At 45.4% G+C, this 14,833-nt stretch overlaps 1 protein-coding gene across 1 annotated transcript in view; it reads left to right on the top strand.

The window, feature by feature from the left end:
* ENDOU (endonuclease, poly(U) specific) overlaps nt 1–14,833 on the top strand; it is a 67,030-nt gene that overhangs the window by 24,411 nt on the left and 27,786 nt on the right. Inside the window, exons 3-5 of the mRNA XM_075337164.1 lie at nt 4,722–4,766; nt 5,898–5,942; nt 9,783–9,956. Of these exons, the coding sequence (XP_075193279.1) occupies nt 4,722–4,766; nt 5,898–5,942; nt 9,783–9,956 (264 nt within the window). The remainder of the gene's footprint in view (nt 1–4,721; nt 4,767–5,897; nt 5,943–9,782; nt 9,957–14,833) is intronic.

Here is a 14,833-nt window from a genome sequence, read left to right as displayed (position 1 = left end):
TAGTTAGAACATTTCAAAAAAGTTGAAAAGTTCCATCTACAATAGAAAAATAGAGTTGACAATGACAAGTTATTGTTGTTCTCTGCTTTGACTTTCTGTTTCTCTCCTGGAAGATGATCACTGATGCCATTTTACAACCAGAAGTGACGTAGCAGCAGGAGTTAATTATTCACAGAGTCTTCCTCCCTCTAGTGGACAGCAGCAGGAACTACAGGACTTTAGAAATGAATTGTAATCTTAATTTTGAGCCAGTATGTTTCCATATCACTGTTTTTTTTTCCTGCCTTAGATTCATAGCATAATCCTTAATCTGTTAAAATGTTTATACTACAGGCGATTTCGGGCTTCAAATCGCAGCATCTTTCCAATCCATCTATCAATACTTTAGGCTCCTTTAAGAGTACAGACAACATTGCTCTTGGCTAAGGCTGCTTTCACACTATGTTTTTTTAACATGCGTCATGAACGGTTTTTTGCTGTAAAAGTGGATCCTGTTTTTACAAAGAAAAATGCATACAAACGCATGTGTTATTTTGCAGGATCCTGTCACTTGAAGTTTATGGGCGGGCACTGGAGTAATGTGATCGGGAGTGAGGGGAACTGAACATGATAGACTGGGAGTCGGCATCTGACAGCTGCGGATGCTGGTAACCAAGGTAAACATTAGGTAACTAAGCAAAGTGCTTTGCTTGGATACCCGATATTTACCTTGGTTACGAGCGTCCGCAGCTGCTAGAAGCGGGGCTGCCTGCTCCCTGCACACGTAACCAAGGTAAACATCGCGTAACTAGGCGAAGTGCTTTGCTTCGATACCCGATATTTACCTTGGTTACGAGCGTCCGCAGCTGCTAGAAGCCAGGCTGCCTGCTCCCTGCACACGTAACCAAGGTAAACATCGGGTAACTAAGTGAAGCGCTTTGCTTGGTTACCCGATATTTACCTTGGTTACGAGCGTCCGCTGCTCTCAGGCGGGGGAGAGAGAGAGGAGAGGGAGGGGGAGAAAGGGAGGGGGAGAGAGGGAGGGGGAGAGAGAGACTGATCACGCCAGGCTGGTTTCTGGTCATGCTCAGTAGAGCAAGCAGGATCCTGTCTATCAGCATGCCAGCATTCTCATGCGTTTGCGTGCGGTATAGTCAGGATCCAGTGAAAAACAGTATTTGGACGCAGCTCAAAAACGCTACAAGTAGCGTTTTCGAAAAAAGTTAAAAAACTGCAAGTTCCTGGATCCTCACTATAACACACGCAAACGCAGGTGAACGCATGATGACGCGAGTCCATTGCAAATGCATTGAAATGAAAACGCATTTGCACTGGATCCGTTTTTGCGTTAAAAAAACGTTCATGACGCATGTTAAAAAAACGTAGTGTGAAAGCAGCCTAAATAGAATATTTAATTCCTCCTGCAAGGATATGGTCACCCCCTACCCCATCACATCTGAGAGTTTCTCCATAATAAACCCAACATTTTTCCTAAATTATGGACTGACTTAAATTAAATCTCATTGGCAGCTATGGCAGTATATTGTTTGGCTCTTAAATTGACATCAGTGTCTACCAATTTTATCATTCAGTCATATGTTGATCTCAATGGTAAAAGAAAAAGAAATGATGCTGCTGTCAATACCAGCGAGTGAAGAGAGTGATGAGGACTGGTGTACTGATAGGCCCTGTGCCCATGGGAGAAAATACTTGCGGATTTTGGAGCGGAAAACCTGCGGATTTTCTAGATTTTCCAGATAAGTCCACCGGTTTGGCCAAGTACAGACACTCCCCATGTTATCCTATGGGATTTGGGGAGTGCTGTGGAATTTGCACCTATGGAAAATGGTGTGGATTTCCCGCAGCCGCAAAAGAACTGCATGTTAATTCATGCGGATTTCCTGCCTTTCTACTATGTAGATACAGGAGGGGGGGAATCCACAGGAATAACGCCCAAACTCCGCACGTTTTCCGCAGGTTTACCGCAACAATTCTGCTGAAATCCGAAATAACACATAGCTGTGGAATATTCCGCAGGTGTCTTCTCCCGTGGGCACAGGGCCATGTACTGCCAACGTTTGAGCCTTTCTGAGATTACTAAGAGGGGAGAAATTAGTAGGATCTACTGTATCACATCGGATTGGTGTGATATCATGCACCAATAAAAAATGGTCCGATTCATTCGGACTAGCACGGCACAGGCCAGTCTTAATGACGGCTCGCTGGAGTACAATGCGCCAAATTTATTGAGAGGCGCATGTCACTATACGAATTCAGTGCATGCTTTCACTGTGTGCCTCGCTGGAAGTGTTACTAAATTCTGTAGCAGTTCTGGCATTAAAAAAGCTGGGACTTTTGTTAAAGGGAATCTGTTACCAGGTTTTTGCCACCTAATCTGAGAGCCGCATAATGTAGGGGTAGAGATCCTGATTCCAGTGATTTGTCACTTACTGGGCTGCTTAGTGTAGTTTTAATAGAATCACTGTTAAATCAGCAGGAGATTATCATTGGAGGACTACTTGGCGTGCTGCCAGTATATTAATGAGCTCTAACACACTTTGAAGAAAAAGACATGGATCGCACATCCCAAAAATACAATGATCTAAAGCCGTTAGGCAAAAAATTAAATAATAGAACATGAGGTTCTTTGTTACCATTCTGATAAGATTGTATTTAGCCCACTGCCACGTCACGGCGAACCTCTCAGTGGGTCCCTATCCTAAACCTTATAGTGTGGCACTGTGCACTAACTAATGCTGCAGCGACAAAGCACCATCAGAGCAGGTGACCTGGTGCCTTACAGCGCCCATGCTGCAAGGCGAAGCCCCATGGCTCCAGGTCCCACCACAACAGCGGCCACCACACAGTACCAGCACGCAGTGAGAGGAGCTGCGCACTCACCTCCCACTGGCTCCCATATTAATGAGCTCTGTATAAGGCCTACGACACACTCACATGAAAATCACGCACGTGGTGCGAGACACGTATTTACTCTGCGTGTTGCGTGTAGGTAAGTACGTGTCTCTGGTACGTGTGGGCCACGTGTGTTATCCGTGTGCTATCCGCGATAACACACGGAGAACCGGTAATTTGCATACTCACGTGGTCCTTCCTGCTGTCCGTGGTGCTGATCTTCGGTCTCCAGCCCTGCCGTCTCCCCGCCTTTTGCTGCCGGCCGCAGTGAAGTGAATATTAAATGAATATAATGAGCGGCGGTCGGCAGCAAGTTACAGCGGCGGCAGAGACAGGAGGGCTGGAAAAGGTGAGTAACGATTTTTTTTTTTTTACTCTGCCGTGTGTTTTCTCCGGCGCGTGTCACACGGGACCGCATCCACACTACATCCGTGTGGTACGGGTGCGGGCCGTGTGACACCCGTGCTGCCGGAGCAACACTGACATGTCAGCGTTTTTAACACACGGAGACACGTAAGTATGGAGCAGACACATGTTCCGTTCCAAAATACTTACGTCTCTCCTAACCATAGGGATTACCTAGGTCCTCGTGTGCACGTGTCTCCGGTCCGTGTAAAAAATGGCACACACAGTGTGTCGGAGGCCTAACTGATAGATCTGCAGCAGAGAAAACATTGTTTTTTTATCAAAACGATAGCAAACAGCTCAGGAAGTGACACATCGCTGGAAGCAGACTCTCTGTCTCTAAATTATGCCGCTCATGTGGGGGCGAAAAAATCTGGTGACAATTCCCCTTAAATTACACAAGCACCCCATCCTGCCCCAGCACATCACCAGCTCTTCCCATTTTGGCGGAGCTGCTTTAAACTGGCGTGAAAATGACAAAAGTCGAAAAATTGTTGTGTCAAAGTATTTTACCCTTGTTTTCCGACAAAAATACTTTAGTGGATTGCCCACCCCCCCCAAAAAAAAACTATTCCTTCCTCCGCCAGACCATTCTGCCCTCCTGTCCCAGACAGTGTAAAATGACAGGCAATCTAATCTCTTGAGGAGCGCTCATCACAGACATATTGGGCGATTAGTTATACCCTGTAACCATATCAGGACTTAGCATTTGTAGGCTTACAGAGCGACAATATCCCATCTGAACATCCACATATAGGTTGCGTTCATTATTAACTACAGCATCTGGGACGTTAAACTGACCATATTAGAGATAAATCTGATCCCAGCTGTGGCTGCAGGCTGCCGGTTATGTTATTGCCAACACCGATTCTGCCGCAATCACCGCTCTAATCATCCTCTTGCGTGGTGCAAAAAGTTGTGTATTAGGGAAGATGAGCGAACCCAAGGTTCATCACAAACTTTACAAAAAAAAAAACCAGCATTCGAGTTTGGAGTTCAAGAGCTTTATGTATGAACACCACTCGTGCTAACATTGCTGTGCTCGGGTACACTCGGTGCTTGGGTACGCTTGGTGCTCGGCCGGTGTGAGCCGCTTGCAGTGTTTGATTGACTTGCACTGGGGGTAACAACAGCATGATCAGATGTACTGTGCACCAACAAAAATTGGGAAAACCCTGCCCACCCCCAGAAGTGATGTTTTTGGCCCCATGTGGGCAGAGACCAGAACTGCCCAATCAGTGACTTGCATTGGAGTTCAGGTCAAGTCAAATTTATCTAAAGTCCGGCTGAATCTGAAAAACCGAACTACCACGGGTCCGGTCATCTCTATATTAGGGCAATAGCAGTGAAATATTAAGAAATACTTTGACATGACTGTATACATAGTAAAGAACTTACTGATCTCCTGCTTTTTCATTTCACAGATATTGACCCTGAACTGAATGAAGTAACTCATCATGACAGTCCAGGTAACGCTGCATTACTAATCCTGCTCACTAATACATTTCTAGTGTCTTGATTCACTTTATTACTGAGCTTGATTGTTTTATATAAAATGTTTTTTGCCTTAAAGCATCATTGCAGACGTTTTTTTTTTTCAGGGCTGGAGTGGTACTTTTAATCTAAGGTCCCTGCCCCAGTCTTATACTCATCCTCCAGCGTTTTCACCTCGTTTCGACATCATACATTTTGTGACCGCAGCTTCTGTCTGTCCAGAAATCAGAATTTATGTCACAATCTCTGAATGCAAATCTATGAGAGCCACAACAAGGCCAAAACGAGGCTCTCATAGACTTTCATTGAATTGTGACCTCCTGCGCGCTCCATGAAATGTTGGAGAGTGCAAATCGCCAGATACAAATTGAAGTAGCGGGGATAGAAGATTAAGATGCTCAAGGGTGGATAAAACACAGGGGTCAGGGGACTTAAGCGGGGTTTACACGCTGAGAAATCGCTAGCATCGGCTAGCGATGTCGAGCACGATAGCACCCGCCCCCGTCGTACGTGTGATATTGTGTGATCGCTGCCGTAGCGAACATTATCGCTACGGCAGCGTCACACGCACATACCTGCTATGCGACGAAGCTCTGGCCGGCGAACCGCCTCCTTTCTAAGGGGGAGGTTCATGCGGCGTCACATGGCAGGCGTCGAATAGAAGCAGAGGGGTGGAGATGAGTGGGACGTAACATCCCGCCCACCTCCTTCCTTCCGCATTGCCAGTGGAGGCAGGTAAGGAGATGTTCATCGCTCCTGCGGTGTCAAACACAGCGATGTATGCTGCCGCAGGAACGAGGAACAACATCGCTAATAAGCAAAAAACGATTTTTTTTGGTTCAGGAAGAACTTTCCGCGGCAAACTATTTTGACCGCTTTTGCGATCGTTTAAGGTCGCTCAAAAGTGTCACACACTGTGATATCATTAATGAAGCCGGACGTGCGTCACAAACACCGTGACCCCGATGATAATTCATTAACGATATCGTAGCGTGTAAACCCCGCTTTAGATTAGAAGTGCCACTCCAATGGTAAAATAAATAAATACGCTTCAGTGGTGCTTTAAGTATTTGCTCATTTTTCATTGTGCTCTTTTATTTCAACAGATGCCAATTCTAAGTTACACAAGGCTCATTCCAAAGATAAATCAGGTACTACTGCATGCTGAATTTTTTCATTAATGCAAATGGGGAGCAAATTCAAGTCCATCTGGTCCAATTCCACACAAGAGCTGCTGTAGAAAAAATTGCTGCATTATGTATAGAGCTCACAGTGTGTGTGACAATGCATAGCCACACACCATAGGACCCTTATCATGATCTTTCTCCAATGCCGAAACTACAAACAGTGATCACATAACCATCACATCTGAACCAAATGGAAGAAGGTTTGTTATGGAAGCTAAAGGCCCCACTACATGCAACGATATCGCTAACCAGATGTCGTTGGGGTTACGGAATTCGTGACGCACATCCGGCCTCGTTAGCGACGTCGTTGCGTGTGACACGTACGAGCGACCGCTAACTATGCAAAATACTTACCATATCGTTGATTGTTGACATGTCGTTCATTTCCCAAATATCGTTACTGCTTTTGGACGCAGGTTGTTCGTCATTCCTGAGGCAGCACACATCACTACGTGTGACACCCCAGGAACGACGAACAATAACATACCTGTGTCCTCCGGCAACAAGGTGGGCATGACTTTCATGCAGCTGCTCTCCGCCCCTCTGCTTCTATTGGACGCCTCCCGTGTGACGTCGCTGTGACTCCGCACGAACCGCCCCCTTAGAAAAGAGGTTGTTCACCGGCCACAGCGACGTCGCTAGGAAGGTAAGTACGTGTGACGCGTACCAGCGATATTGTGCACCACGGGCAGCGATTTGCCCATCACGCACAAACGATGGGAGCGGGTGCTTTCACGAGCGACATCGCTAGCGATGTCACTGCGTGTAAAGCAGCGCTAAGAGTTGGCTCCAGATAAGAGAGTCATACAATGGGCAATGTATGTAGTGCTTTATAACCTTGGGCGCTGGCACATACCACCTACCTATACTATATAACAATATTACTTATGGCAGTGCTGTCTCTTAGCAAAATGATATGTGTGCCACCCTGGCAAAACCAGGGTGTCACAGAGGTCTGCATCCATCTTTTTGGTGCAGATCTCACTCTCCCTTGGGGAGTTTCCCACACAGATACACACCAGCCAATCAGGCCCTACTCACCCCCTCCCCAGGAAAAAGGGAGGGGTGCGAGAGGAGCTTAGAAAGGGTAGAGCAGAGTTTGAGCTGTAGTCAGTTTGCAGGAAGAGAGAAGTCTGGAAGCAGCTCCTGTGTGGAGCTAGGAAAAGTGGCAGTAAGGGCCTCAGGAATAGGCCAGCCGCTTGTGAGACCCGAAGTGGACCGGGAGAGGGTAGTGGCCCCCCCGGTGCCGACTGTTGGGACCCAGTCCTGACCTGTGTACGAAGCAGACACAGACCTCAGGCAGGAGAAGAGTACCTGAATTACACACACGGGTGTGGGACCCGTCCTCACAGCAGCCGTGGGCACCAGTTACCAGCAGCTTGGTTAATTCCTGGACTCGTGTCAGTTATTGCTTTATACTGTGAGTATTCCTGCACCACCCGGTCCAAGCCGTGGACTGCACCCGTCACTCCCCAATCCACTACACCAGGGTCCCGGGACATCAACACCATACCCGTGGAGGGAAAATCACCACCTTGCTGCCCATCACCATACCCGGGATGCTTTGACCAGCAGTGGTGGTGCTCCATTACCTCACCGCACACCACGGGTGGCGTCACGGATCATAGACTTACAAATTCCCCTGTATATAATCCCCCTTTTTGGTTGTGGAGCCTGGGATCACAGACCGGGTCACGCCACCGTGATACCTACAGAAGTGACCCCTTGGCCCAGATCTGAGTACCCCCTATCCCTGGGCGACACATATGCCCTGCCAAAGTATAAAAAATAGTTCAGAAATGATTTGTTGGACATGATAAAGAGTTCAAGGTGGTGATTGGTCTCCAAATTCCCCAGATCTTAAAGGGACCTGCCATTCCTTCAAAGGTTAGTAACATGCAGAGTTAATCTGCAGATATAGACTAGGCCTGGGTCACACGTGCGTATCAATCACATGACCGCAATGCAAGAAAATCTCATATTGTATTCTGACCAGTGTTATTCCATGAGGCAGAGCAGATCTGCGATTTTCTACACATGCCGGATCATCATGAGAGAAAAATTGCAGCATGTTGTGTTTCGCAGAGTATCTTGGATCACACGCAGCCATACAAATCTATGGGAGCATGTAAAACATCGGACTGTACTGATGACATGTGAGTGCAGTGCGATATATGAAGAGACGGATGGAGAAGAGGGAGAAATGAATCCATCTTCTCCTCATCTGTGATCTGATTCTCACATGCAAGAAAATTGGAGTACAGTAGATGACACTTGGTTGATGCACATAGCAGAGTTTGAGCCAAGTGTCATTAGCATATCTCGTCTGATGAAAATCATCGGATGATATACGCTTGTCTGAACCCAGCCTAAAGGGGGCTTTACACGCTGCGATATGGGTAACGATATATCGTCGAGGTCACGTCGTTAGTGATGCACATCCGGCGCCGTTACCGCATCGCAGCATGTAACACAAATGAGCGACGATCAACGAGCGCAAAAAATGTGAAAAATCGTTGCTCGTTGACATGTCGTTCATTTCCTTAAGCCTGATTTACACGCTGCAATTTCTCGTGCGATCGCACCCGCCCCCATTGTTTGTGCGTCACGGGCAATTTCTTGCCCGTGTCGCACAAAGTCGTAGCCCCCCGTCACACGTTCTTACCTTCCAAACGACCTTGCTGTGGGCGGCGAACATCCACTTCCTGAAGGGGGAGAGACGTTCGGCGTCACAGCGACGTCACACAGCGACGGGCCAATAGAAGCGGAGATGAGTGGGACGTAAACATCCCGCCCACTTCCTTCCTTCCGCATTGCAGGCGGGATGCAGGTAAACTGCAATTCATCGTTCCCGGGGTGTCACAGAGAGCGATGTGTGTTGCCTCGGGAACAATGAACAACCGGCGCGCAGAAAGACGTTCGATTTTTAGAAAATGAGTGACGTGTCAAACATCAACGATAAGGTGAGCATTTTTGCACGATCACACTCGCTCGTAGCTGTCACACGCTACGATATGTCAAACGATGCTGGATGTGCGTCACTACCGACGTGACCTATCGTAAGATATATCGTATTGTGTAACGTGCCCTTTAATATCGTTGCTGCTGCCGGTACGATGTTGTTCTTTGTTCCTGCGGCACCACACATCGTATTGTGTGACACCGCAGGAGCGACGAACATCTCCTTACCTGTCTCCACCGGCAATGTGGAAGGAAGGAGGTGGGCGGGATGTTAGGTCCTGCTCATCTCCGCCCCTCCGCTTATATTAGTGATGTCGCGGTGACGTTGCTGTGACGCTGAACGCACCTCCCCCTTGAGGGAGGGATTGTTTGGCCGTCACAGCGACGTCGCTGCCCAGGTATGTTCGTGTGACGATAATCCTCACTACGGCAGCGTTCACCACATATCGTTACAATGACGGGGGCGGGTGCAATCGCATGCGACATCGCTAGCAATCGCTAGCGATGTCGCAGCGTGTAAAGCACCCTTTAATCTACAGATAAAGGGTTAATCTGCAGGTTAGTAGCCTTACAATGCTATCCAGCTGCCTTACTGGAAGTGCAGCTACCGGAAGCAAAAATGTACTCTTCTAGGGAGCACGAGCAGGACCTACACAATAATAAATATATTACAATACCTTCTCTAGGAAGAGTGGAGAATGGAGCCTGCCGCCTGACACTCCATTCAAATTCAATGGCACTTGATGGAAATCTGAGATTCCATGCATATCCATGTATATATAATGTGTAGACATATGGGATAGTATAAAATCATCACAGCTTATATGCTTTACATCACTGCAGATTCTTCCTGTCAAGGAAGATGTGGAGAAAGATTTAACAAGAGAAATCCCTGTCACTGTAACCGAAAATGTGAAAAGCACGACAACTGCTGCGGTGACTACAACAACCTGTGTGGTGGAGGCGCCACCAGTAACAATGGAGGAGGAGGCCAAGGCAAGAGCAAACACCAAACAGGTGAGATCCTCACGACTAGTCCCCTCACTCATTAGCATATCATAAAGGATCTTTAGAAATACTTTTTCTAAAGCTCTCTTCATCTATGCTAGTGTATACAGGGACGGTTAGGCAATGATTAGCAATAAACACCCAGAACTGCTCATGGTTCTGGGTGCATATTGCACCTGACAGGTTCACTTTAATAAGCTAATAGGGGCTCATTGTTAAATTTAGTGTTTTTTTGAGATGCAAGTAAAAATATTTTCTCATATATATGATATAGATGTAATAAAACAGAACTACATTACAGATGTTAGATATTTCCATCACTGGAATATATAGATATTTGGATCCAAGAGAATCTTCTCTTTGCATCAAACATATAATGTATGTGAAACATCAACAATAATGTTAAAGAGAAAGTAGTTAGAACTTAGTTAGAACTTAGCCTTTAATTATAAAGTATAAAAACAATGACAGAATGTGCACATATTAAGAAAAATGTAATTCTTACACATTTTGGATAGACATATCCTTAAGGGTACTTTACACGCTGCGTCATTGCTAGCGATTGCTAGCGATGTCAAGCGCGATAGCACCCGCCCCTGTCGTTCGTATTATATTTGGTGCTCGCTGCCTTAGCGAACATTATTGCTACGGCAGCGTCACACGCACATACCTGGTCAGTAACGTCGCTGTGACCGCCGAACAATCCCTCCCTCAAGGGGGAGGTGCGTTCGGCGTCATAGCGACGTCACTGCGGCATCACTAAGCAGCTGGCCAATAGAAGCGGAGGGGCGGAGATGAGCGGGACGTAACATCCCACCCACCTCATCCTTCCGCATTGCCAGTGGACGCAGGTAAGGAGATGTTTGTCGCTCCTGCGGTGTCACACATAGCGATGTGTGATGCCGCAGGAACGTTGAACAACATCGTACCGGTGGCAGCAGCGATATTACGGAAATGAACAATGTGTCAACGATCACCGTTTTGGAACGATTTTGCGATCGTTGCTCATTAGTGTTACACGCTGCGATGTTGCTACCGGCGCCAGATGTGCGTCACTAACGACGAGACCCCAACGATATATATCGGTAGCGATGTCGCAGCATGTAAAGTACCCCTAAGGCCCGTTTCACACGTCAATGAAAAACACTGACGTTCTTCACTGACGTGTAAAACACGTACATGTCCCTCCGTGTTCTGTGATTCACGGCACACGTGGGTTGTCCATGTACAATCCGTGATCCGTGATTGCATATGGACATTACTCACCTGCCTTCACTACTGCTGTCCATGGTGCTGAAGTCTCTGGTTCTGCAGCGTCCACCCACCGCTCTCAGCAGCTACTTCCTGGTCGGCTGTTCCTGCTCTCATGAATATTCATGAGCCAGGCAGGAGCTGCTGAGAGCGGAGGCTGCAGAGCGAATCACAGTCAAGGTAAGTTGAAAATATTTAATATTTAATATGTCTGTGATTTTCTGGTACGTGTTTCACGGATCACACCATAGTGTGGTCCGTGGGTCATCAGTGATGGCAGAAAAAAACTGACTTGTCTCCATGCAGAAACACAGCTACGGGTGTACGCTGCACGGAGACATGTTCAGTGAAAAATCACTGATGTGTGAGCAGACCCATCGATTATAATGGGTCCGCGTATGTCAGTGATTCTGGTACGTTTAAAAAAAAAGCACAAACGTACCAGAATCACTGACGTGTGAAGGGGGCCTTAGTCTTCGCATTTCAGAGAAATTATAGTTTGACCATAAGGGACTATAGGGAGAGTCCTGATTAGACCAATGCAGTCCCCGACCGGCTTCCCCTGCCCCCATCCTGTTGAATGAGAATCCTCTCTTATGTCAGGGTCAGACCTGTCAGTAAAATTGTGCAGATTGAGGAGAAGCCAACCGGGGACTGGATTGGACTAGTCCGTTCTCTCCCTATAGTCCCCGGCAGGGCTGTGCAAACAATGTTTTTCCAAAGTGCAGCGCGTTTCAGTATAAAAATACATACCTGAGTGCAATTAATTTAACAAAATTAAAATTACTTTTCAATTTAAGCTAAAGAGTATGTAAATATATGAGTAAAGATTTTTTCCAACTTCAATGTTTTATAATTTTTCCTGGCATGCTTTGTGTAAAAAAAAAAAAAAAAAAAAAAAATACAAAATCCACCTCACTCCATTGTGGAGTGTCCACCGCTGTTTAGACATGGCTGTAGTAGTGACATCACTGAATGTAGTCTGTGACCGCTGCAGCCAAACTACAAGCTCAAATCTCTCGTGCCATCCACATCGCCATGACTGGTGCTGAGCCATGTGATGTGTGTGCAGCAGTCAGTCATGATGCCAATGCAGAAGCTACTAAAGCAAAGATTAGGTTCAGCAATGGAGGGGCAATGATAGAATGCCTAGGGTGTAATGCTGATTTTGTTATTTTTACAAAGAAAACCTTTAAACTAAAAAAAGGTTCAAAGTGGAAAAACTATACTGTATTTGTTTTATGTATACAATATCAATATAAAAGTAACCATGGCATAGTGCCAGTTTGGTCAGGTGCCACCCGTGCTTGATGAATAATTAGCCCAATAAGATCAAATTGAGTTTGAAGAAAAAAATTATTCTTTTTTTCATAAAAAATTATTCCTTTATTAAAGTAATTAAAATTTAGCAACAAAAAATACAATGAACAAAATTGGAAGGATATGCAAAGAACGTTCCTCTTCATCATACGAATCAAATAGTAATCATGTGTTTATACAAGAAAAAACATTTTGAAAATACAAGTAAAAAAGTGACAAATATCCAATTAATATTGCTGGAAGGAATTATCCAAGATGTAGATTTCTCATAGTAGATCACTAGAGGTCACTATTGTGCAAAAAATAACGTTACTCCAAATAGTTGGTCCAGAAAAAATATATGTATACAGTGTGTCCACCCATATCCTGTCCACCGCCATTAACCTGATAATGGCGGCAGCTATAGGCATAGAAGTGGTGTCTAGGTATAGTAAAGTAGCCATGCGCTACGCAATGAAACCACCTATAACGCCACCTGGTAGAAAACAACGGAGTTAGTATTTTTATCTTGAAAACAGAACGAGATAGAGAAAAAAAGTGAATTACAAAGTTGCAGGGCATCATCAATTCAATACGAATCGACACTTTGCATACAGAAATACTATGATATGAAAACCATGACACCCCAAAAACATTGAATGCTGGTCATGCATATGGCGCTCATTTAACTTTGATGCTCAAAGTGGCCACCGTCAGCTGCAATGCATATCTGGATTCTGGACAGCATACTGTATCTTGCTGCACATTGTGCAATATGGTAGGTGACACGTTTGCACAAGTATCTGTGATACGTCGTTGTAGGTCCTGCAATGTTGGTGGAGGGGTCGCATACACCTGCTGTTTGATGTGACCTCACAGAAAGAAGTCCAATGGGGTCAAGTCAGGTGAGCGTGGAGGCCACTCCACACAGCCACCATACCCATTGACTTATAGGAAGGTCTCCATGAGTTATCGCTTCACGTCCGCAGCCTTGTGAGTTTTACACGTTCTAATCATAGCATTTCTGTATGCAAGGTGTCGATTCGTATTGAATTGATAATGCCCTACAACTTTGTAATTCAGTTTTTTCTCTATCTCGTTCCGTTTTCGAGATAAAAATGCTAACTCTGTTTTCCACTAGCTGGCGCTATAGGTGGTTTAATTGCGTAGCGCATGGCTACTTTACTATACCTAGACACTACTTCTATGCCTATAGCTGCCGCCGTTCTCAAGTTAATGGCAGTGGACAGGATATGGGTGGACACACTGTATATACAGTATTATTCTCAGGTTAGTGCAATTGTATCATAATAATTAGAAATTTCAACATCCCTATTGCACAGCCCAAGGATAAAAAAGTATATATTATTGCACCAACCCAGATGTGCAAAAATGCTGTATAAAATCCAAGAGTTTCAATATATTGCACAGACCCTAAGAAAATATATGAAAGAAGGTTAAAGTCTAAATGGTATAGCATGTAAGGAAATGGATTATTATGCAGTCATAGAAAGGTAAATTCAAAAGTAGCCATAAGGAACTGCTGCAGACACTATATACCTGTAACAACACAGTCATGTAATTGGCTCCATAGAGCAATTAAGCATAAGATGAGACAAATTCAAATATACAGATCAGAATAAGGAGCCAAATAATATATACATACAAAAATGCAGAAGAATGGCTAATAATCCCAGAAAAACAAGACAGTCAAATGAAGACAAACTGTCAGGCTGGAGGAAAAATACCGTGCAGGACGTATGTGAAGAGGAGTGAGTACCCTGATGCGTGTCTCGCCGGGGGCTTCTTCTACTTTCACGAAACTCAATTTGATCTTATTGGTGCTAGTGTTAATGAGTTAGCCATTAATATAATCTTTGGCCAATTATTGGTTTCTTGATGAATAATTAGTAGTGATGAGTGAGCACTACCATGCTCAGGTGCTCGGAACTCATAACCAGCAGTTAGATGCTCCAACGGGCTCGACTCAAGTGGAAGTGAATGGGAAGATTGAGCATTATTGCAGAAGATCTTCCAGCAAAAATGCTTGCGTTCCCCATTGACTTCCATTATACTCTGTACACGAGTAGAGCACATCCAAGGGTCCGACTTGCTCGTTTCCAGTGCTGGGCACCTAAGCATGGTAGTGCTCGCTCATCACTATTAGTTCTATTAGTTGCCACTGAGGCGTCTATCCTTTTGATGGCAATAGTGATGCATCATGAAGTGCAATTCGTACGAAAAATCTGATGAAGTTTGTGATGAAGTCTCCCTCCAGTGAGGACATATTTCTTTCAAGAAATCTTTGAGTCACTCTGCCACTATTGAGTAAAATG

Source organism: Anomaloglossus baeobatrachus, chromosome 2 (genome assembly GCF_048569485.1).
Source record: "Anomaloglossus baeobatrachus isolate aAnoBae1 chromosome 2, aAnoBae1.hap1, whole genome shotgun sequence".
In the NCBI taxonomy this organism is placed as follows: domain Eukaryota; kingdom Metazoa; phylum Chordata; class Amphibia; order Anura; family Aromobatidae; genus Anomaloglossus; species Anomaloglossus baeobatrachus.
This window is presented reverse-complemented; position numbering and strand designations above follow the sequence as displayed.